Raw genomic sequence first — 25,746 nt, forward strand, 5'->3', positions numbered from 1 at the left:
ATCTGGAATGACTGAACCAAAGTGATACAGAGGTGAAGCAAGAGGAGAACCTAACTAAAAGTTAAGAGAAAGGAAAACCTTGATGTTTGAAATCTTCTCCAGAACTTAATTTTAAATTCCACCATAGGAAAATACTAGTTCTGGCAAAAATTTGGTACTGAGGATTTACTTATAAATGGTATAATAATGGATGCCTACACTTATCTGTTCCTTTTTTGGATACACAGTGTGACTATTTTACGATTGGAAGGAGAATGGTGTTTATTTTCTGTTTTAGGCACATAGGGTGCAGCAACATCACAAGGAGATTGAACTTCTAAGCCACATTTGATGCACAGTCTTATTTATGATGAATTTTTGGTTATCAATTAATGCAAATCCTATCTAAACGTCCTATTGCTTTTATTAAATAAAGATGCTTGCATAGACTCAGCCATTTCCAGTCTGTCATTTCCTACCCATACAGAAAATGGCGATTGGAGATAGTGGATTTTCCCGAAGAATATTTGTACCCTAAGGAAATAAAGGTAATTTTTAAAATATCAAGTATCATTGGACTTCCTCTGTGTCATATTATAAAACTATTAACATAAATGGATTACAAATCATAAAAACAATTCCTTTGTCAGATAATGAGTCTATTTTCCCTTCAGAAAAGTATGGTCTCCAGAAACTAATTTGCTCCAAGCCAAAAAACTCAATACCCAAGGTTAATGTCAGCTGCCCAACATCCAAACATCCCTGCCATAACATTATGCTTCTTCCTAAAGAAACTCTTGTTCAAAACGAAAGAAAACAAAACAAACTAACAAAGTAAACCCCACATAAATTCCCACATGACAATGTTCTCAGAGAGGAGGCTGGCTCCATTCCCAGCCCCACAGTGAGTCCAGATTGGTCTAAGCTAATTATTGTGTTACGTTCCTCTCCCCAGTGATTGATTGAGACACGGGCATGAGAAATAAGACTTAAGAGGAGATTGTTGGGGGTCTTCTGGGGAAGGCTTCTTCACTCTTAGAAGAGATGCACAGAAAGAGGCAACTGCTTCTTCCCCCAGATCTTGTTCTATCTGGTTGTGTGGTCTGTGGACAAGAACGACCACAAAGCTCATGCTCTGGGGATAGGCAAAGCAGAATGAGAAAGAAGATCTAGGTTCTTAATGACTCCCCTGAACCTCTAAATTAACAAGCTCTATAACTATCATTCTTCGGAACATTGTGTTGTATTAGATAAGAAATGTCCTTACAGTTTAAAACAGTTGCAGCCGGAAACATCCAAAATGATCAAGACCAAAATTGCCTTTAAAACTGTACTCTCCAATGTGCCTTTCCTAGATCCAACAGGCCTGACTAAGAGTATTGGTGGTGCAATGCAAACTCCTTAAAACTAACACAGAAGAAGCTCAAAGAACATTTTCTTGAAGCCCCAAAGCCAGCATTGCTTGAGATGGCTGTGGTAGAATGAGTTCTGTGTGAAACTGCATTATTCAGCCTCTCTTGCGACGAAATTCTAATCTTAGGATGTAAGAGGACATGATGTATGCTATTCCAGACTGAGCCAAAAACACCTCCCCGGTGGGATCCTCTAGGTTGGTTCCCTCTTGTAGCTGGCTGGCTAGGAAATGACCTCAGGAATGTCCTTGGAAGCCAGGAGTTAAAGGTGGATGAATGACTTGTGGAACTGAGGTCTACATTTTCCTGCTAAGCAGGAAGATCCATAATGGACTGTTTACCTTGAACAAGATAGAAACTTGTATTGTGTTATACTGCTAACATTTGTTAGCAGTATAAACCTCTAACACAAGTTAGAGGTTTATTTGTTGCAATCGCTAGCATTACAGCATTAGTTAATACAACAAGAATTGCAGTGTTTTGGTGAATGGTGATATGGATGAATTGACAAGTGGGTAAAGAACATAATCCAAGTTCACAAATAAGGAAACAGGATCAGAGAGTCAGGTGTCTTGTCCAAAACACCCAGGAAGTAACTTGTGTAATTGGCCTAGAACTCAGCCATTCTGAGGGCAAATTCATGTTCTTCTGGTGTCCTATCCTACAAAAGGCCAAGTGGATAAATTCCAACGTGGTTCCAAGTCTTGAAAACTGATATTGACCAACACATATCAGAAAAGACACTACCCATATGTACCAAACAGCAAAGATTTTTGTGTTGTTACTAATTGGCATCTAAATGCACGGCTTTCCGCTTTATATTAAGCTTTATTTTAAATCAGGTTTGCTAGAATTATCATGTGATTGATAACCAGTGATATTTTAGTGCAAATTAACTTCCTATAGGTTAATCTGGAATATTGCTAACATTTCTCTTCTTTTGAGCATATACTTCATCTTTCTAATGAAGCCATAATGGTATTTTTTAAAATTTTTATTGTTATGTTAATCACCATACATTACATCATTAGTTTTTGATGTAGTGTTCCATGATTCATTGTTTGTGCATAACACCCTGTGCTCCACGCAGAACGTGCCCTCTTTAATACCCATCACCAAGGCCATAATAGTATTTGACATTAGCTTTTTACAGTATCAAAATTAAGGAACCATGCTTTTCTTCTTTCCCCTATTTTTTCCCAATAAAAATATGTTTTCATTATAGAAAAGAAATTTAAAAATCACCTGAAGTGAAAGGTTACAGGCAAGCATGGAAAAAAGGCTTCAGTGATCCATGTGGCAATAGATTAGAATCAGAGGACATAAGTATAAACTCATGTTTAGCTTAATATAGATATGGAGAGCCATATAAGGAACTATTTATAGATACACACATGCACAGATTAGTATATAGACGGTCCCCAATTTACAACAGCTCAACATATGATTTTTCAACTTCATGATGCTGTGCAAGCATTCAGTAGAAACCAGACTTTGAATTTTGCTAGCCACAGGCAGTAAGACAATCTCTGGTGATGCTGGGCAATGGCAGTGAGCCCAAATCCCCATCAGCCATGCAATTAGGAGGGTGAACAACCAATGCACTTACAACCATTCTGTTGTTCACTTTCAGTACCATAATCAATCAATTTACATGTGATATCCAACACTGTAGTATAAAATGGGCTTTATGTTGGGACACCTGGGTAGCTCAGTCGGTTGAGAGCCCGACTCTTGACTTCAGCTCAGGTCATGATCTCAGGGTGTGAGATTGAGCCCTGTGGTCAGGCTTCATATGGAGCCTGCTTAAGATTCTCTCTCACCCCCTCACTCTGCATCCCCACCCTCATACACATGTGCACTTACTTTGTCTAAAAAAAAAAAAATAGGCTTTACATTAAATGATTTTGTCCAACTGTAGGCCAACACAAGTGTTCTCAACATGTTAAGGTAGGCTAGACTAAGCTATAATTTTGGTAGGTCAGGGGTATTAAATGCATTTTGAACTTAACAATATTTTCAACTTACAGTGGGTTATTAGGACATAACCCTAGCATAAGTCAAGGAAGATCTGTACAGCCACGTATTTCCTTGATGTCAGTTGAGAAGGCTTAGAAGTGATAGCACCACCATGGCAAGCGGCACACTTAGCACGATTTTTGTTCCTAATACCACTGTCTAATACAACAAACCAGAGCTTCTTAGAGAAATGGCTGGTACTGGGGCAGGAAAGATACAAGGCAAGCCTGGACTATCCTACAGTGCAAGAAAGTACGGGATACTTTTTTTTTAAAGGACCCAATAATAATAATGGGTTATGTTCAAAGGGAGACAGAAGCCAATGGACAGAGTTGGAACAATTTGAGCAATAAAGTAAATGAAGTGGTATTGAATTATAACCCAAACACAATAGAAATATTTATAAATACCCATGAGTCCATACTGATATAAAAACATAGAGGGGCGCCTGGGTGGGCCAGTCAGTTAAGCATCTGCCTTCACCTCAGGTCATGATCTCGGGGTCCTGGGATTGAGCCCCATGTTGTTGGACTCCCTGCCTAGTGGGGAGTCTGCTTCTCCCTCTCCCTCCGCCCCTCCCCCCACTCATGCTCGCTTGCGCGCACGCTCTCTCTCTCTCTCTCAAATAAATAAATAAAATATTTTTTAAAAAACATCAAATAAATAGAGTGGAATGGAATAGAATAGAAGAATAGAATAGAATAGAATAGAATAGAATAGAATAGAATAGAATAGAATAGAATAGAAATCCCATATAGAAGCATGAGCTGGGTGGAGAGCCATCAGGAATATTATAAAAGCTATTCTTGCCCGCAGTGGGGGTGCAAACTGAACGGTCACCAAGGTCACTTTCAGTTTAAAAGGCTGGAATTTTTCTTTCATCTTGTATGTAACACTACCTTTAAACTATTACTCTTAAGCATTGCCCCTGTTTAGCTCTCTGCCGTCTCATTGGTTTCCTAACTGAAAAATTGATTCCACTAGCAAAAATAAAAAGCATCTATTAAGAGGATGAGTCCTTCAGCTTGTTTGTATGCATAGATGGGCACCTCTCTAAGTATGTGATGAAGAACAGGTCCTTTCACTACGATTAAGAAAGTGTGAATGAATCATCTTTTGAAACTCAATCTTCTCTACGAAGTCAATGCAAAAAGAACAGAAGCTTTGGAAGGCAGGTCTCCAGTTCATAACCAAATTTAGAAATTGTCTTCAAGACTTCTTCATATTTTTTCCAGAACATTGGGCCTTGTGAAAGGTCCCATCAGTAAAAAATAAAATACACACACACACACACACACACACACTTATTAATATTGAAGCTTTTGAAGTTGATGGGATCTGCAGGTGAGAGTTTCTCATCTTCACAGTGGTAGGTACTGAGGGATGAATTGTACCTGGTGGGAGTTTTCTTCCCTCTGTGGTGAAGTAAACTCACAGTTTTACACATCAAATGACTCCAGTGTGCTTCCCCCTGGCCAAATAGTCCTCTTTATTCAGGCAAAAACTGTGTGATGGGAGTCCCAAAATGTTTGTTTCTGGAATTCCACTCCCAAGAGAAAATTAGATAGCCTCTCGGTCCACTTCGTATCAGAGTAAACCTGATGGAAGGGAGAATGGGGGAAGGGAACTGAAACCAGCTTTAAGAACTTTTTGTCCTAAACTTCACAAGCACAGAAAGTGAATGTAACGTTTTATGGGAAACCACACATTGCCTGTGGATCTTCACTACCAACACGCAAGACACACACACACATACACACACGCACACCCCAAGCCATAGGCGACTGCTACTGGCAAATGCCTCCCCTCCAATCACCACAGCTAGGAAAGATTTCCTAGAACCGCAACGCACCACCAACAGATGGGGTCTCTGGCAGCCCTGGGCTGCAGCCCACTAGTCTGTGGAATGACAGCGTGGAAGGTGTTGCAAGGAAATCCCTTGCATGCTTTGTGGTATGTTAAAAATGCAGCATCATCCTCTTTGCTCCCTTTTCTTCAGCAGAAAAGCAGAATTCGAGGGCACAGGGAAACTGGAGGGGCAAAAACGCGGCTTGCCCCCACGAGCCCTCGAGCTCCCTCCCTCCACGCCCTCCCCCCCCCCCGCCCCGCGCCTCAGGCTCTAATTGCCAGTGCTCCAATGGGCCAGCAGCACCTTCACCCGTTTCCTCTTCCATTCACTACAGCGAGGAGGGAAGAGGGAAAACAAAACTCTAAAAATAACTGCCCGCATCTTAAAAAAAGAAAAGCTTAGCTCCCCACCACCACCGCTCCCTCCCTTCTAGTCTCTCTCCTCCCCGCCCCCCCCCCGCCCCTTATGGGGCACATGCCTGCTTCTTACAACACCGAGGCACATGGTTCCAGTTAGGCACCGAACCCCATCAGGACGGAGAGGAAATCCACATCTGTGGGACGCTCCGCACGGAACCACCTCCAGCGAGGGAGGCCGGGGGACTGCAGCACCGAGATGAAGGGCTAGACCGAGGGAACGCTGCTCATGCGGTGAGAGGGGCGCGGAAGGCGACAAGAGCGCGGGGAGGCAGGGGAGAGGTGGGCCCCGCGGAGCACCCGCAGCGCCCGCCGCGGGCCCCCACGCGCGCTGTCGATATTTGCCCGCCTTGCTGCAACTTGCTGCAGTGTTTGAAAGAGTAGTAGGAGCGCATGGAGGTGGGGCCGAGGAAAGACCAGGCGGAGTGGTTGGGGGTGAACGCGGCGGGGGTGGGGAGGCGGCGGTGTGGGGAAGGGGGCTGGCCCGGAGGGGGTGGGATGGGGGAGTGGGGGGTAGCCCGGCGCTTACACATGTCACATGTGCTTTTTAAGACGGCCGGGAGCGCCTGCGAGCTGGATCTGGTGGAGGATGCTGCGGCAGGTGCTTCGCAGAGGGCTCCAGTCGTTCTGCCACAGGCTGGGCTTGTGCGTGAGCCGGCACCCGGTCTTTTTCCTCACCGTGCCCGCAGTCCTGACCATCACCTTCGGCCTCAGCGCGCTCAACCGCTTCCAGCCCGAGGGCGACCTGGAGCGCCTGGTCGCTCCCAGCCACAGTCTGGCCAAGATCGAGCGCAGCCTGGCCAGCAGCCTTTTCCCCCTGGACCAGTCCAAAAGCCAGCTCTATTCGGACTTACACACCCCTGGGAGGTATGGCAGGGTGATCCTCCTCTCCCCACCCGGGGACAATATTTTGCTCCAGGCTGAGGGGATCCTGCAGACCCACCGAGCCGTGCTGGAAATGAAGGTGAACCACAAGGGCTATAATTATACTTTTTCCCATCTGTGTGTGTTGAAAAATCAGGATAAGAAATGCGTGCTGGATGATATTATTTCAGTGCTAGAGGATCTCAGGCAGGCTGCCGTCTCCAATAAGACAACAGCCAGGGTGCAAGTGAGGTATCCCAACACTAAATTAAAGGTATGCTCCTCCTGCATGCTTCTGCCAATTAAAGAGGCAGCACTTCATTTCTTGCCCTAAACAAGCAAAGAAAATGCAGAGGTCTCATCCTTAAGACTCAGAAGCTAATGCTTCTCTCATTTCTTGGGTGGGGGGGGAGATGGGCAACTGAGTGAAGAAAACAGGCAATGAATGGTGACTAGATATTAAGAAATTCAAAGCCAAACAAAACAAATGCCAAAAATGAAAAAAAAATGGAAAAAAGTTGTTTCTGAGACCCTGCAATTACATCTTTGTTCAGGGTTAATAAATCAGTGAATGGAAGGGGGAGGGGGCATCCTGAACAATTTGGGGGATTTCTTTTCATTATGGGGCTCTATGTATTTCTTATTACTGATTACACATCCACCTGGTGCCATATCCACCTATTTACATCTTCGGCCTGGCTTGATTTTGACATGCAGAGATTTTGTGTTTTGGTGCCTTGTGAGTGTGTGTCTGAAAGCAGTGGATTTGAATGTAGTAGGGATTCCAGGAATCATGTGTAAGTGTGTTAGCATAGCAAAAGAAGCAAAAATTTTCTGTGTAAAAATGGGGATATGCAGCTAACTGCTGTACTAGTTTACTGAGTCCTGTTATCTTCCTTTTCCATGACAACATCCAAACCAAACCAAGATTATTATAACAGCCCAATAGCAGAAAGAAGAAAAGAAAGAAAAAAGAAAGAAAGAAAGAAAGAAAGAAAGAAAGAAAGAAAGAAAGAAAGAAAGAATTCTACAGTCAACAAAAATTGCAAAAAGATTATTTCAGCATTAAATATATTGTGCTGTTTAAACTCTCAATTCAAATTTTGTTCCTCAAATGAGATTTCTAAGCTCATTCTACACTGTCAGGATTGAGCTGCTGCAGGCAATGAGGCATGCAGTCTCCAGGTGACTGAAGTTTCAGGGACAAATGTGACTTCCAAAAGAGTCACTGCACCATTTGTATGCTCAACCCTGTGTGTGCTCAGAACCAAGAACTCCCAAGACAGGTGTCTCCCAAGAAGGAGGAATTTTCTTTCTTCTCACGTATATAAGGCTATATATGTGCTTCCATAGAGATAATGGGATAGGAAGGACCTCAGTGTGGATAAATGGATGGCCTAATATAGTAAATCATTAATACTTCTGTTTATGGATTTAATATAGTCAGCATCTACACATGATTTTAAAAAGAACTTTCTCAGGGTTTTTTGTTGTTGTTGTTGTTAAGGCTCTTTTTTGTGCATTGAGGGAGGACTTAATGCACTTAGAAACTAGGGATTCCTCAGGAAACCTCATAACCTGCCTCCTTTTAACATGTTGTCCTTGTTTAAATGCATCCAGAGGCTGACAGGGTTTCAGCTTTACAAAGCTGAGCAGTTCCCTGGGGTTTACTGAAACTAGACAGATGATTCATCAGCTTGAAATCTAGGTAAGGGCTTGCCTGCTTCACACTTACTGAAGGAAGCATGATGAATATATGTGGCTAGGCAGCATGCTTTTTGTTACCTGACTCCTTTACCATCAACATTATCACTTGCTACAGAAAAGGATGCAGTGGAGAGGTGATCTTCCCAGTCTACAGTCTTTTATCTGAGTTCTTAGCTATGCCAAACATCTGGTGTAAAGAAAGGTTTGAAACTGTTTCATATTTAAGCTTCAATTTGTTTTCCCTATTGAGGCAAGTTTGCAGATTATTCATATGCATTATTAGTTGGGTCCCTTATTTCCTTTATCCAGCAGTACTCTCCAGGTGTAAGAGCTTTGTCCAATCAGCCACTGCCCCAATATTTTGTTTACCTGGCAATATCATGATGACATTTACAGTATAAACCCCTGAGGTCTTGGATTCACTCATTTAATAATTGGTTGTGCTCCTGTGATTTACTAGGGGCTCTTCTAGGCTCACAAGACAGAATTTGGGGTAAGAAAAAAAGGTTCTTATTCTCGTGGGGCTTAAAAGTAATATATGTCAGCATCTTCACCCAGAGTTATCTGCGAGCAGGGACTCTGCAATTTCCGGGTTCCTCATTGAGCCAACACCACACTAGCCTATAATGGTGCTCCATCTAAACTTCTTGGCTGGTTGGTAGATCTACATCTTGGTAGGAGTCAGTGGGTAATCAAAGAAGAATGGAATAATTGATTACAAAGGTCAGTGGAGTAATAGTAAAATTATTCTATTAACCATAAAAAGAACAGGAGAATTACACATTGGCTCTACCAACTGTAGACCCTATTCTGCTACATTCTAATGTCAATGCCTCCTCCAGTGTGCTGGCTTGACTCTCTCTGCATGGCATCAGTGGGAGTTGTAGAAGCTGTATGGGAAAATGAATCCTTTGAGTCTCTTTTGAGAGGAGTAGGCCCTCTCAAGCATCCAGAGGTAATCTCACCCATGCTAATGTAATATAATATATAATTTGTGCAGTACCACGGATACCTAGAATTTTATCAAAGTGTCTCCAAGGACTTCTAGGTTAAGAACTTGTCACGGAGCAAAATGAGATGGCCTTTTGTTCGGATTACATGTTATTTGGAAATGATTTTGATTCACCTGTGGCAGTGATTCTCAGAGGGTGTCCCTGTGATGCTAATGCAAGGTAGAGTTTGAGAACTTCTGGTGTATGCAATTTGAGGGGAAATTTTATACTTACATTTTATGGCTAATTCATTTTGCTTTCCTCTCTCATACTTGGATCACCACCCTTCCCAACTCAATATGGAAAATTTTCATGATGGGAAATGCTACTGATGGGCCAGGGAAGCAGGAGTTGTGGAAAAATGCAAAATAAATAGCACTGGCTGGGTAATGTGAGTAGGAATTGTCAATGTCTTGACATGAAAGAAGCAGTAGGTCAGTTCTTGGAGATCCTCTGTAGATATGTAAACACTGACAGAAAGAAGTAGCCAGAAACAGTTCTGACAATTGGAAGGGAATCTTCCAAATATTATTAAGACAGCCAAATATTCCTGAGCACAGAAGGGTTTAGAACTTCTGACAAACATGATTATCTTGACAAGGTGATCCAGAGAAGCAGGGACATAGAAAGTTGGCTGGCATGGAATTCCAAACAGAGGCGCAAATAAAGCTAGTATGAAAAAAACAGGAGTCAGCTTAGGATACTACAGAAGATATGAAACATACACACATTTTCAAAAACTGTGTAGAAAAGATGCCAAAATCTACAATTCCTACACCTATGTAATATGAACTCTATAAGTGTACCTGTCATTAAAATATTTATATTATTATATCCATTATTATATCCCTGATTAGACACAAAGGTCATGTCTTATATTCCTTCTATGCACGCTATTTATGTTCCCCCACTCCAACCGAATCTGGTTCTTTGTAGATAGTATTCATACCATTGATTAGCCTATTAATTTGTACATTTGCACTGTGATATCATAAAATTATCACCACTTTTCAAACCTCTGTGGCATGCTTTTATTTTTAAAGGTATTCTCTACATTCTCTAGGTTTCTATAAAGTGTTTTTGGTTTAGAGGCCTTTTTTTTTTCCACTTAGTAAACCTACATATTGTATAAGTAAATACAATGTGGCCAGACTGAATTTTTAAATTAAATACATAACATACTGCTGAAACCAGGCACTTGAATAAAATGAATCAGGCACTCAAAATCCTTAAGCATGGACTGCTCTGGACTCCAAGAAATGTTTCCATGATTATTCAAGTGGCTCAGGTGTTTGCAGGTGGTATTACTCATTGTAGGCCATCATGACCTCACTTTTCCATCTGGCCAATTCTAAGAAAGTAACAATTTCCATGTCCCCACTTCTTTATTTTACCACGGTGAAAGGCACAGGTAAAGAAGAAGCAGACAAATGTGGTCCATAGCAAGTGGTGAGGAAGAAATGAAACAGATTTGATTCCCCTGCAGCCTGTCCTCCCTGTTAAATTTCATTAATATCACACCTATGAACAGATGTTTAACTGAAGTGTCTGTGCTTCAATATACCACACTTAAGAACAGAAGCAAAAAAAGACTTTCCTCTTAATAAGGGACAGTGTTTCTTTGGGTACATTTCAAGGTTTGGAAGATGTTGCCATTGATTATTTTGTTCCAGTCTCAGTGGAAGGGCAACTTAAGCCAACATGGAGAGTGAGGACCAACATTGTTTTAGAAACTTAAAAGAAAGGTCATTCTATAGACCTCTTTCCTTAATTTATCCTAATATCTTATTAGACGTCCATGTCAGGATTTAATCTCAGGATATTCTGATTAAACTTACCTTCCTGATTCTATCTCTTAATAGGGGAAAACATTGCTACCTTATTGAATGTTTTCATTGCATACTATGTGGTACTGGAGTTTTATACACACCATGTTATATTTCCAAGTTTATGAGTCAGGGGAATATTTTTATTCTCATTTGATAGGTAAGGAAAGTAAAGACCAGGAGGTTAAAGGACTTCTACGAGGTTCCCAAGGTAGTACATGTTGGAGCTGGGATTTAAATCCAGGTCTGGCTGTACCAAAGTTCATATTCTTAATCACAATACTATATTAGGTCCTATCATACCCTGCACCATTCTTTGTTACAACAGGCCTTTTTACTAAGACAAATTTAGTGCTGTAATTTCCAAGCCATCTCAAATCCACATTAAAAGACCACTGCTGATCTTTCACAATAGTGCCCCTGCTCCCTCAGACTCACCAATCCATAAGGTGGAGAAATGAAGCCTCATTTCTCTTATTCACCCATAAGGGAATGAAACTTCCAGTCTGGACAAACTCATACCCTCTGCCTGCCATGAAACCTGCTACAAATTGTTTAGCAAATTTCTCACTGGCACATGATTTCATCTTTAATACCATTTCGCATCAACTCAGAACAAACAATGGTGAGGCTCTAGGATCAACAGCAAGTGGGAAGCCTATAATGTGGCCCCAAGTTTTCAGACAGAGGATTTTGTGCCAGACAAGCTTGGGTGTTTTTGTCTTAAATTGGCATCGGGAAGAATGATTGATGTGGTAGCATGGGATAATACAATGCAGACTAAATTGAGAAATGTTCAGAACATCTAAGTTCTAAAGCCAGTTCTTTAAAGATTTGTGTGACAATGGACAAGTCTCATCACCAGTCTGGGCCTCAAGTTCTAGTATTCTTCTGTAACATTCCACTATGTAGTAGATAAATATCATCACAGTGGATTTAGGAATATATATTAGAATATTTTTTCCTGTGGAATAAAGTAGATGTGTTTGGTTAGATGTGAACTATGCTATTGAATGATGTTAATCATAGTTTCCTAGTGGAATTATTGTAACATCTATTTCCTAGCCATCATGTCAGGATTAGTTAATTAAATTTTTCTGAGTGCTGGTTTAAAAACTGGTCCCCATACAAAGAGAGCAAGGAGAGACCAAAGAAAGAAGCAGGCCACTCTAGATTGGAAGGTGGCAGGTGTAATGAGCAAGAGAACTTACCTACGAGGCTTGTCTTGGGCAGCACCACGATGAGTAGACCTCTATACCTGCCTGCAAGAATCTTAAAAGTCTATATGGAGGCCTAATTGGGTTCAGTCACATACCTGTCTAGATGGTCTCAACAACACATTGCTCTCTCAGGACTCCATCCTTGGAAACGTCTCCCACTATGAGACTAGTGGACAGAACATACATACCAAGGCCAGGGGAGGAGATGAGGAGCCTCTGATTGCCCAGGTCCGGCTCGTGGGTCAACTGGCGGTTATGTCCTCTTGATGACCTCTACAACACTGAGCATCCAAATGGGCAAAAGACTTGCTTGGTATGGGGGTCTATCTCCTTCTCCCTGGCTTTAACAAAGACCTATTCTTAATAAACTAAATAATTTTCATAATTTTTTACTCTTTTCATTTTTGAAAATCAAAATCATTTTGAAAGTCTTCTGGTACTTCCCTCAGTGGTGTAGGACTACCAAGAGCTTGGGGTAAGGGTAAGAAAAAGAAGTGAAAGAGACACATCAACATGGTAGAAGCATAGGAGGAACTCAGGCCACTCCCCCGACAAAATGAACCACTCCTTTGCCTCTCCTGCCACTTTAAGCAATAATTAGCTCTAACCATTGTTTTCTTAATCTTTTCTGTGACACACATTATTTAACTGAAACAAGATATTACATTTTGCCTTTAGATTGTATTTGGAGAGTATTTTCCATTTTAACCCAGTACTATTACATCATTATTGGACCACATTGCTTTTAATTCAATTTTAGAGTGATCAACATATGCTCAAACCTATTCTAGATACTTTCAAACACTTCTCTATGTGCTCAGTATAAATATTTTTAAAGAGGAAGTCTGGAAATTCCAAGATTCTAGATTTGCATAAGACAGCTCTAGATTGGACAGCAGGTCTGTTTCTTCCCTGAGTCAAAGAGATCACCCCGGGGGCCCCCTCCCCAGGGTGAAATCCTGGAAGTGACTCATTTCTCTGGATTGTTTCTGCCCGTGTGCTGGTGGATAGGGTTACATTCATCACAGCCCTGGCACACAGCAACATTTAGGCAATGCTTCTGGCTTATAAGGGTGCCAAGCTGCATTGAAAACCACAAAATCAATTTCGTTTTGTTTTCTAAGACCTTGTTCCCCAAAGTGTTGCATATGGACCGGCAGCAGCAATATCACCTGAGAGCTTATCAGAAATGAAAACACCCCAGGTCACACCTGACTGGAATCTGCATTTTCACGAGGCGCCTAGATGACTCATATGCATCTGAAAGTTTGAGAAGCTCAGGTCTAAGACACAAGGTTGACCTAAGTATTCCTCATTCATGGCTGAACCTAAAGTAACACATGTCAATTCAGACCAAAAACACCCGTAAGAAAATTGAGTACTTGAGCCTGTAGCCATATCATTGAGTCATATGATAGAGACATTGAAGAAACGCCTGGAGAATTAGTGAGCAGCTCTTCCACACTGAGAAACCCTCGTCCCTATCATCTGTAGTCGGGCCTGTCACCTGGTTAAGCTTAAAGCTCATTACTGTCGTTCAATATTTTCCAAAAAATGTTGAAATTAAATCTAATCATCTCTTCAAGAAAAAACATCAGCAGCATTTTTCTCAAGCCCCTTTGCAGTTATTTCACAAGAGTAGCAACATTAAGGCTTAGTTAGTCTAATTATGTTAATATAATATGAGAACACAAGGTATAGGAACTATCCATAGGAGCAAGAGTATTTGGGAAAATGAAACATGAAATTACCGTGGAGCATATTTTTAAAGTGGCCTTGCAATCCATGCTTTTCTCAGACAAGATTATTATGGCAGAGCCATTCACTGAAATCAAGGCTTAATTTCTGTCATTCAAGGGAATTCAGGGCCTCTGAAAGGTACCTGAAGAGCAGTGCTCAGAATGAATTAACGCTGTTTAGTTATAGGATTTGTGTTAGAACAGCCAATGTTTTCCCTCCAGAGCTACCCTCCCAACGTGGAGAGGCCTCACCTGGGCCACTCTGACTTTCCTCCGCTGTCTCAAAGGCTGAAGGCAAAGTACAGGCTCTGGATTCTGGAAAGCGGAAATATGTTCAAAAGGTTCTCATAGCTTCAGGCGGTCCTGAATGTTCATGGAAAATGGAGACTTGCCTGGATGGTTCGGGTTCAGGCTCAAAGTTTATGCTTCCCTTTGAATATTCAGGTCTGTGCTTTCATCTCACCGGGTTTCTTAATTACATGGAGGGAGAGAGTGTTCAGTTCTGATTGTCACTGTAGCTCATGCTAATATGGGCAAGATGCACATTTGATTCAAAAGCCATTCCTGTGCACACTCATCCAGGTAACGATTGTGTCAGCAATGTGCCAGGCTCTGTATTGGGCACTGGAGATTCTGCGGGGTACAAAACAGATGTGCATCTGCCCTCCAGGAGCTTGAGCCTTGTAAAAAAGACAAAAATCACATAAATTCATAACTACAGATTATCATGGTAGGAAAAATACATATGCTGTGAGAGTGGGATGAGTGGAATACCAAATCTTGGGGTGTTGGAAACGGTTTTCTTGAGGAGGTGACTGTGAGCTGAGATCTAAGCTGAGGCAGTTAACATGCATGGGTTGGATGGTAGACACAGAGCACAAAAGGGAGGACATATACCTTAGAAACATTGGATGAGAGCCACTGTGGATGGAAGTTTCCAGCGATGATGGGGAGGATGCTGAGGGCCATTGTAAGACTTTCTTGAGGGTTGGTGTAACATTATGGATCTAGACTGTCTGTGTTTAGATCTTTGCCCCATTAGCTCTCTGACTCTGTACAAATTATTTTCACCTCTTTGTAACTCAGCTCCCTCCTCATAGTCCCTATCTCTTAGTATTGAGTAGGTTAAATGAGTTCATGATACCCAAAAGCAGTGCTTCTCAAGCTCTAATTGTTATCTGGGGATCTTGTTAAAAATACAGATTCTGTTTCAGTAGGTCTGGTGTGGGTAACAGTCTGCATTTCTAGCAAGTGATGCTGATGCCACTGGTCTGGTCCAGGAACCACATTGTGAGCAGGAAAGGCATACAGCATTAGAACGGCACCCGGTTCATTGTAAATTCTTAACAAATGCTGGTAGCTTAATTCCTTGGGTGCTGATACTCTGCCCTTATCCCGATTAGGTGAAAAGCCTTTTTTGTTTCAGCCCTCAAAGCTGAAAATCTTTCTGCCATATGGTAGTATCCTTATTTCCTTAGTAAGTACAGTGTGAAGGATACAGATCCCTCTGTTTTTTGCACTAAAGACCTTAAGCTGCCTCCAGGGTTATCATTCTGAATGTGACCTCTATTTGCCAAGAATAGTAAAGAGCAGATAAGGAGGGGCACCTGGGTGGCTCAGATGGTTAAGCGTCTGCCTTCAGCTCGGGTCATGATCCCTGGATCCTGGGATCAAGCCCCACATCGGGCTCCCTGCTCAGTGGGGAGCCTGCTACTCCCCCTCCCTCTGCCTCTCTCCCTGCTCATGCTCTCTCTCTCTCTCTCTCTGTATCTCTGTGTCTCAAATGAATAAATAAAATCTTTAAAAAAAAAAGAGCAGATAAGGAAAGTGTGGGACCTTGGTTTCTATGTTCACTGGGTTTAGAAGTATCTCGGAGGTTACATTTTTGTGATATTCTTAGTAGAGTAGCCTTGACCACTCTCTCCCCTAGAGGCATTTGCATCATTCTGGTTCTCCTCATATGTCTCTGATGGTTCTCTACTTCTTACTGGCTCCCTCTTCTTACTACTCCCATATTTATAATGGCCCCCATAAAACACTCTTTTTCATTGTCTATTCTCTCAATATTCTCATTCAAGCCAAATTTCTATTTTCTTCTACATCTATGATTCTTTGAATGGCATCTCTATTCTATCATTTACTCAGGCTCAGAATGTCCATCACCTGTAATTAACTCTTTTTTCCCCTACCCCCAACCAGCCAAGACATATATACCCAGTAACAGCTATAAATACTGGGTCCTGACACCAGGAGTTCTCCTAGCATGGTCCTTGGACCAACAGCATCCACACCACCTAAGAACTTGTTAGAAATGTGAATCCTCAGACCTTATTCCAGATCTGCTGAAACTTTAAGAGTGGCACCCAACAAGCCCTGTAGGTGACTGATTCCTACTCAAGTGAGAGAACACTTGTTCTACAATAATGGTGTTCAGTCTTGCCTGAGTGTAGGAATCATGAGGGTGGCCTTCAAAATACTGATATGTAGGTCTCATCCCCAGAGAGTCTGACTTAATTAGTCTGGAAGAGGCATGGGCATCCAGAATTTTAAAATAAATAAATAAATAAATATAAAAACAAAAACCCTCCTCTGCTGATTAAAATGGATTACCAAGATTTCAAACCAAAGTCTCCTTTTCAATTATTTTTTCCTTTTCTTTCTCCTCTCTCCCCCTTGGGCCTTCATTACCCCTTACCTGTTTTATTTGTGTGATAATCTAATCTCTCTCCTATAATTTCTCACACTTGGAACATAGTCTGTGTAACAGGACTTGATTATATTTTGTTGATTATATTTTCTTCTAACCAAATCCTTCAAGTGCTTCCCATTGCCTGGAGAAGAAGTTACAATCTCCTGACCATGGCCAAGGAGAACTTTCCTTGGCCAGGCCCCCAACTTTCCTTCTAATGTCAGGTTACAGTACATCATATGCTGTCACCAAACCAAAGTAAGCCCACCCTGAACTTTCCTGTTTTCTTACCTCCATTTATACTGTTCCTTTTGCTTGGAATTTCTTTCATACTGTCAAACTCACCCACATTTCTTAAAAGCTGAGGCCCCAAAGCCACTTTTTCCATGGAGTTTCTCTAAGTGCTTCCAAAGGTAGAAAACACTTCCATGCACTTTAGAGGTACTTCGAAGGCAGTTCCCTTAATCACAGTCTGTTATTACAGATTTGTTGCAAGTCTTTGCTGAAATAAAACTATATGTGCCTCATAAGCCAAAAGAGCTGGTAGCCTTCATTAGATACATTGACTTGCCTGGGAGGAGCTAGCCAATAAGAAGATCTGTAGGGCAAGGCCCTGGGGGAAATTCTAAGAGAACAAGGAAAAAAGCCCACCCCAGTGAGTCTGACATTCTTAGGCTGTGTCTAAACCCTAAAGATAGATGGCCACAGAGAGACACTGACAGCTGTGTCTTTGAGTGGTCCTGAGACATATGAGACACAAAAAATGAAGCTTTGGGCCAAAGAGCCAAGAGGTCATCAGAAGAGGGAGAGAGAGACTTTTTTCCACCTGTACACAGCACACGTGTGACTTTAGCTCAGGAGAGACTGCAGGGAGCATGACATGACTTGGGCACCTGGTAGGGTTGCCAGATTTAGCAAATAAAAATACAGGGCACCAAGTTAAATTTGAATTTTGGATAAACAAAAGACAATTTTTTAGTATAAGTATGTCTTATATATATATTGTTTTCTTTACCTATCAGATATTCAGATTTAACCGGGTGTCCGGTATTTTATCTAGCAACCTAGTATTATGAAAATTCACAGAATCACATCTGAAGACCACAGCCCTGACTTCAGAGAGTCCCAGGGACCAGCACCAGTGCTAACTCACAGTAGTGGTAATCAACCAGAGGGCTGGAGAAGACCAGGAAAAGTCTATTTGGGATGTAGTAAAGATAGCAGAAGGACTCCCAGAGATGCATGGGTAAAAGTTTTCAGGGGCCAGAGTTCCTGTCTCAAAGTGAGGATACAAGCAATTGAAATTTAAGTTCTTCTTACTACGACCTTATCTGTACATTCTGCCCACAGGAAACCAATTACGTTTATTGTTTTAATAGTTCCAAGTGTTTATTTGCTAGTGAAATTAAGATTGAATGAACAAAAGACACTTATCCAAAGACTACACTGGCTAAAGATTCCATTTAACAGAAATGTCTTTTGTTTCATATTTTATCTATGAGAAGATTAAAAATATTTATACACAAGAGAAAAATTTAATTAAAGAATGTAGATGATGGGTGTAGATCAGTGAGAATTTGTAGCATGGGAATATTGGCAAGCCAAAATTTGAACCCTAGACAGGATAGGTTACCCCTGCCACGTATGAAATGTTGCATTAGAAACAAAGATGGAGCATGGTATTACACATGCGTACAACAGCACGAAGGAGTATATGTGCTATTTAGAGTCTCTCTTATTTTCCTTCAAGGTTACAAGACTTTTAAGATCAGTGATCATATCTGGTTCATATTTCTAGCTTTAAAAAAATGAGAGAAAATTCTAGCATTCCATTTCTCTCTTCCCAGGAACCAGGTCTTCTTGCACAGTACAGTTTGCGGGGTGATCTCTTTAGGGCCAATTCCTGGGTGGGAGAGGCGGAGCCTGAGTGACGGAGCATGGAGACGGGGATGGCGGGGCACCAGTTAAGTGTCCCCAGAGACAGATATACACCTGCTAGAGCTCCCAGGGGGCTGAGAAGCTCAGGGTCTGAACTAGTTTAATGACCCCTTTTCATAGATAGAGCATATCTCTCTAAGGGAATGGCACATAAAACTTGTATTAGCAACTTGACTTTTATTATCATTTCATTCTTTCCAGCCACTTTTTACACTGGGGATTATTTTTAAGGAATTGGATCCCTTCTAGGCTGAGAAATTTTAGACTTTTTTTTATCAACGAATCACATCTTATCAGTATGTCTCTTATTAACAATTCCCAACCTTATATTTTTAGTTAACTTATCTCAAAAAGTTGTTTATAAACTGATGTTATCCTACTTGACTTTTTCCTGATAGAAGAATATTTTGTTAATTGATAACCAAATTGATAAGAGATCCTCACTTCGCATCCCCGTCTCCCTCAGCTTAGTAACCAGAAAACATACTGATGATGTTAAACATACAGCCTAAAGCGACAAATGTTTTTATTGAGGTGGGTCCTATTTCTTAATGGATTGAGATGGGAGGTGGGGCTCTTATTGATTGAGTCTCTCTTTTAAAATTTTTAAATAATGATGAAGAGGGTAATAAAAAGGAAACAGACAAATCTTTGAATCCAATTTTGTCATTTGGAGTCATAGAGACATAGCTCTATGACTCAGACATGTTACTTAATGTCTTTGTCCTTCAGTTTTTCTGTTAAAAAATCATGTTATTAATATCCATTCTATAGATTTTCAAAATTTCTGGCACTTGGAAGTTTCTTAATAAATTATAGCTACTTTTTATATCAATCCAACAATATAACAAAACCAAGGAAAGTTTAGGAAACCAAGTGAAAAATCTCTTATAATCTCACTCACCAATTCTATAAACGATTTATTTCTAGTCTTTAACTATATGATACATAGTTGTCATATATGGTATATGTCTTTTTTGATCTTGTTTATTTTCATTTTTTTCATAAGCATTTTCATAATTATAATTTTATCAGTTCAAAAGTTTGGCAAGTGACGGTGACATAATTCATTTAATTGTTCATTTATTATTATCTTTAGAGTGTTTCTGGGGCAGTGTTTTTGGAACTGATTTTCACTATCTTTAATAGGCATAAGGAAGAAAGCAAAATATTCTGCCTTCTCAACAGAAGCTGTAGGAAAAGAACATTTTCTTACGTGATTTAAAATGTCTCTTTTGTAAGTATAAGCACTTACAAAAGCAAGATACAAATATAGGTCAACAAGTTCCAGGGGAGCAGGTGTCCCGAGAAAAGCCCTGGATACAAATTAGAAGGACCTGATTTATTTATAGATCAACTCCAAAATGCTGTAAATTACTTTGTTAAGGACCACATCCAAGATTAAGCTTCTAAGAGTAGCTAGTGGCTCATCCTATTATGAAGTAATTTTACTGCTTTTTACTTGCTATAGCTCAGTGATTCTCAAAAGAAAAAATCCAGGAACTTTCCAATTTTATGATGCCCTGGAACCCCTCCCCAGACCCCTGAATTAGAATCTCTGGGGAAAGGGCCTGAGCATTTGTGTTTTCAAAGTCTTTGTATGATTGCTGTGGATAACCAAACTGAGAAACATGGAAGGACCTTAGACCAGAAAGATCCCACCATCCTACCAAGCAACTTTGCAAAGGATGAGAGAATAAGGGCGAAATGTTGTTTCCCGTGAACCCCAGCCGCGGGCCCTGTCTGAGATCACAAAGGAAAGAGCATTTGCCTTGATACCAACAATCACAGTGCCATTTCCCCACCAGGTAAACTGTCTCCATGAGAACTCTTTAACTAAAGAAACAATTTCATCCTCTCCTACAATTCCTTAATCTGGTATTGACCAGCCAGAAATATGATGTCTTAATCAATTTGTTATGCTCCAAAGATGTCCTGGATTGCTAGTCATTAGGAAAATATATCCCTTGACACTTTAAAAGACATGCTTACGTAATACATTTTTGTAAGGAGATTAATGAAGAAAACCTGTAGGCACATGATAAATATTATTATGGTGATAGAGCCAAAGATAATAAATCTTGAGAGTTCAAAGAAGTATAATACTAGGACTTGAAATAGACTTCCACTTTTTATTAAGTTGTTATTAGCTCCTTAATTTTCACCAGGATAACCCAAATTCCTTCGTATCATGAGGCGGTCATTGTTTGCTGCCTTGTAACTAATTCATTAATGCTATCCATTGCTAGCCCATCCTTTTGATAAGTGCACAGTGGGAGATAAATATGTGTTGAATGAATGAAAGATCAGTGAATTAATGATCTTTTTAATTGTCACATTTTGAGTATTAAAAGCATATATTAAAGAATTTCAAAATATTCCCAGCCTTAGCTTAGCCAAAATTTACTTAATCTTTAGCTAAATCCCATGTCTTGTATCTTTTCAGCTGTGAAAATAGTATTATACTTCTTTTCTAGACATAAGAGTTCTGGGAAGGTTAACTACTAGTTTTAGCAAGCTTGAGACTTCTAACACATTCATAAACAGATCCTGGCTTCCCCAGATCAGTGTCAAATCAATTCTGATTAAAACAGTATTAACACTATGTCTAATTAAAGGAAAAGTATGTTCATTAAAGTGCAATGAATATTTAAAGTAGTTCCAGCTACATAGGAGCCATAACAATTTAAGCACACTTCTTGGGTCAGTGGAGAGCTTTTCCATTAGCAGCCTAGTGGATTCACAAGTCATATAATCCCTTGCTTATTATTTTTAAATGGCAATTATAAATCACTTGATAGAATGAGGTAAAAAGATGTTTTCCTAGTGCATATGAATGATGTGATGTGGGCCACTGGCCACTGAAAACTTGACATTATATATCACAAAAAGAAAGTTAAATATTTGGTACCCGACTCCTGTCATTATATTAAATACCTTATCTTTGGAAAAAGCAAAAGCATTTGAGAAAGTTGAATCCATACTCATCTTGTGTTTGGCAGAGGCATACAAGACAGGGAATTGATTTCTCTTTTATTTACTGTTCTAAAAAATATTCAGTAATTGTGGCATGCATTTCTAAAGGAACCTGACCTAAGCATCGTATTTCGTGCATATATTTTCATAAGGCTTCATTAAGAGAAATTTTGGAAAGTATTCTACACATTTTGGAAAGCCTCGTTGTATATAAATTCTTTCAGTAATCCATTCACTATTTAATGTCCCTCTTGAAGAAAATTATTCCTCATATCTCTTAAAACAGGTATTTCTATTTGTTCTTCCTTCAGTGAAGAAGAACCCTGGTGGTTATGATCTTTTGTTAGTTTTTTTTTTTTTTTTTTGAACCATCTTCTACCCGTGACCTTGGAAATGGTCATTATATTCTCGTGGCCTTTTCCTCTCCGGCTACATAATCTCTTATACATAGACCTCATTCTCCACCTCACAGCCTTTTTGTTTTCAGCAGACTTTTAAGTTTGGGAAATTGATGTGTCTTCTGGGTCTTAAACACATATGTTCCATTCTTTACAAAGATATGCAAGTATCTTCCGTGCTCCAAACTTCCTTCTCTCTGTATCTGCCTGATCTCAATGAATAGCCTTTCTCAATAAAGATGTATTCCATGCTTACATTCTTTCAGAAATTGCATGAGGCTGGGGTGTTACAGAGATAAGTTACAGGTCCTCTTTTCTAAAAACCTAGTCTAGTGAAGAAGGAAGACAACTAAATGGGAAGTAATCAGTGCAGTGTGGTAACTTGAATCTTAAAGGTGAGTCAAATGATCCAGAGCTTTGAATAATCCAGCACGGGCTTTACATCAAATTCAGCCTCCTCAGGTGCTCTATTAAAAAAAATTACTCTTTACTGGTGGGAGAAGTCTTTCAGAGATGCTATTTCAACTGGTAATAAATGTTTTCTTTTCAAAATGTATTCATTAAAATTGAGGTCAGTGGAAAACTGCTCTCCATAAGGAAGTATTTTGCTTTGATCAGTTACTCTGAAGGTTATGAAGTCAGCATAAAATCCTAATAATGTTATAGACTTAAAAAATGAATACAAAGCAGGAAAATTTTATGGGTATGGACCAAGTAATATCAAGATGAAAAAGCCTGATGGTTATTAATCACAAACAAGACCTGGCCAGAAGATTGTTGAATAGTGGAACTTTCCATGACCCCAAAAATCATCCCACCTTCAGGTCTTTCCTCCCTGATGCATAGTAACTGTTAAGATAATCATGAGATTATTTAACCAGCAAAAATGAGGCATATATACAAGTACAAGACTTGTAGAAATCGTGAAGCCACGACTACTAAGGTGTTGAAATTGCGAAGCAACCACAGCTAAAACGCTGAGCATTTTTAATAATTACAAAGAATAAGGAGTTAATTCCTACTTTTGTTTTGGCTGATATCTGGTTTGATAAATGTCTCTGACTTAGTGCCCACTTGGGTGCTAAATCAGCATTTTTATTCCCCATTAAACAAATTAATCCCTTTTATATCATTAACAAAAGGTCACGTTAAATCTTTCCAGAACACAATGGGTAAACAATCTGCAAAAGATATCTCACACTTTCACTGAATGAAGGATGGTCGATGTGTGCTTCTGAGAGTTAATGTTTGTGTAGAAATTGCAGGACTCCAAATCTCCTTGTTCAGAAACATAAAATGAAACTGTGCCTTTTTCCTTTTTCATGAGGATTCTTTGTATTAGCAAGGTGAAGTGCAACATTAAATAATTGCCCGGTGAATTCAATCTTCATAAATAGAAAACGTAGATATATTTATCTGACTCTCCTATAGCAACACTTTTATTTTGCTTTACTTATCTCAGTAATTATTTCAGTTCTCTTGGTTTTTATTATTGTTGTTTGTTTTAATTTAGAGATAGTAAGACCACAGGTTCAAGAAGTCTTTTTCATCTCTGGAGAACTGAATTTTTTGGAGGATAGGATAGCCCATGGCATGTCTGGTGTAGGTCCCTGGGAGTAGGTCTAGCACATAATGGAGTTGTGCACCGACAGAGACTGAGTAGTTGTCAAAGTCCACTCAGACCGGAGTGGAGCTAGTGTTCTTACGGCAGTGCCTACATTCTTACTACTACAATGTTGACCACACACTGACCACATAGGTCCTTCAATCGTTAGTTTGGCTGCACATAACATTTCTAAAGTTATTCCTGATGGTTTTCATGGGAAACTCAAGATTAAAAGTGGAAAAGGATTCACCATATCATCAAATTCATCCTCACCCAGAACTAATAAAAGTATATTCCCTACAGCATTTTTTCCAAAGCAATTTAGGCAGTTTTATTAAGTTCAATTTATGTGCACCTCACTTAATTGATCAAATTTCTGCCACTTTTCTTGGAATACTCCTCTGAAGCCCTAATAAACCTGACTAATACCATGACATTTCTCTCTTATAAAGCTATTTCTCTTTATTATAATATTCCATTATTCCTTTTTCTATTAACAACATAGAATAACCCTAAATAGTTCTTCTTTTTCTAATAAGTCATGCTGATGCCTAGTTTTTATGAAGACCAGAAATCAAAGTCCATATCCTGGCTTTGTAGACTAGGAACCATTGTAAATAGAAACATATTTGATATAATTTTTAAATGATCCCTTCCTGCCCCAATTGAGACTGGAGAAAACTGGCAGCCAAAGTCCTTCTAATTTTACTTAATAACTACCACTCTGAGGGTACTCAGAATATATGAAGATATTGAATATTTATCCTCGTATAATGAACAAACGATTATGGACTTCTCACTATGTGCAAGCTGGTAATAGATTATGTGTTTCGGAATCAGTATCCCTGCCAGTAAGGAGTTCACAATTTAGTTGACTTGGTTGGATAAGTTCACAACATAGTTGCCTTCTCACATATGTCCAGTAAGGAAATGAGGTAGTCAATGCCCAATGAGGTATGCAGACACTACCTCCTATAGGAAGGAGTCCAGAGGAACCATGGATCGCCTTTGTCTTTCCCTCAGGTTTTTGGGTTGAAGAGGGACTTGAGCTAGTTCCAAAGACAAAGGTTGGAATCAGCTGGAGCAGTAGAGGGAGAGTACCTGGGATGGAAGGAGAACCCATCTTTAGAGTGCACCCATTTGGGTGGTAAACTAGTATTTTTTTTCTCGGTAAACAAACAGGGAGAATTATTTTATTTCCTAGAACTGGCCCAGGTAGGCTAATTAGAGTCACAGAAAGCACTCCTTAACAGTTAATTATAGTAGGCAAACATTTAAGAGAACTCAGAAAATGTGTAAGTTCTCTAGGTCAGGGTTTCTTAACCTTGGCACTGTTGACACTTTGGGGCTGATAACTTTTTGTTGGGAGGGGCTGCCATGTGCATTATAAAATGTTTAACATTATCCCTGGCCCCTACGCATGAGACATAGTACTATCTTGCTCCTCTCCCCAGTTTTGACAACCAAAAACACTATGTTCCGATGTTGCCAAATGTCCCCTGGGATGCCAAATTGCTCCTCATCAAGAGCTACTGCTCTGGTTCTATGGACACTAAGGGAAAGAGTTCTCAGATTCTCTTCTCCTGTAATGCCAGCCATCAGGAAAATCGTCTTTGTACTTAACCTAGATTCCTCCTATAGCATGTTATAAACCTTCTTCTTTCGTGGCCTCAGAGTTGTGCTTCCATATCAGGGGTAGTCTGTCTACTTGGCAAGACACTAGGCTATAATCTCTGGAGAATTTCTAAGTGCCCAGGGAAAACCACTAAGAAATGCTCTCTAATATCTCTCCTCCACTTAGGAAAAACTCTCTAGTTTGTTCCCTTGTCAAAATTGTAGTCCTATTTAGATTAGAAACCTATTTCAATTGTAAATCCCATTGGTGGGGGAAGCTCAGCTTTAGGAGAGAACACAGCTAGCGCCACCTGGATGTTAAATAATTCATCTTCCTCATTTTGGAGAGTCAGAAACAGCCAAGTCGACATGCCAAACCTCAAGGTAATATTGCAAAACCTAGTCCCTGGCACAAAGAGGGAAAAGGCCTGCTAAATCACAGAAGCCACCCTTCACAGCTTTAGGAGAAGCTGTAGAGAGAATGCTGTTTGCTCACCTGATT

General features: G+C 40.2%; 1 protein-coding gene across 2 annotated transcripts in view; it reads left to right on the forward strand.

The window, feature by feature from the left end:
- Positions 1-6,213: 6,213 nt before the first annotated feature.
- The window catches only part of PTCHD4 (patched domain containing 4), a 183,392-nt gene continuing 163,859 nt past the window's right edge, over positions 6,214-25,746 (forward strand). Inside the window, exon 1 of one of the 2 annotated variants that reach the window (XM_088024353.1) lies at positions 6,214-6,813. In XM_088024353.1, the coding sequence (XP_087880479.1) occupies positions 6,214-6,813 (600 nt within the window). The remainder of the gene's footprint in view (positions 6,814-25,746) is intronic. The other variant, XM_028097877.1, reaches the window with a different exon arrangement.

Source organism: Eumetopias jubatus, unplaced genomic scaffold (assembly GCF_037043125.1).
Source record: "Eumetopias jubatus isolate StellerSeaLion01/CBP00866 unplaced genomic scaffold, mEumJub1_p1.0 scaffold_6, whole genome shotgun sequence".
NCBI lineage: Eukaryota > Metazoa > Chordata > Mammalia > Carnivora > Otariidae > Eumetopias > Eumetopias jubatus.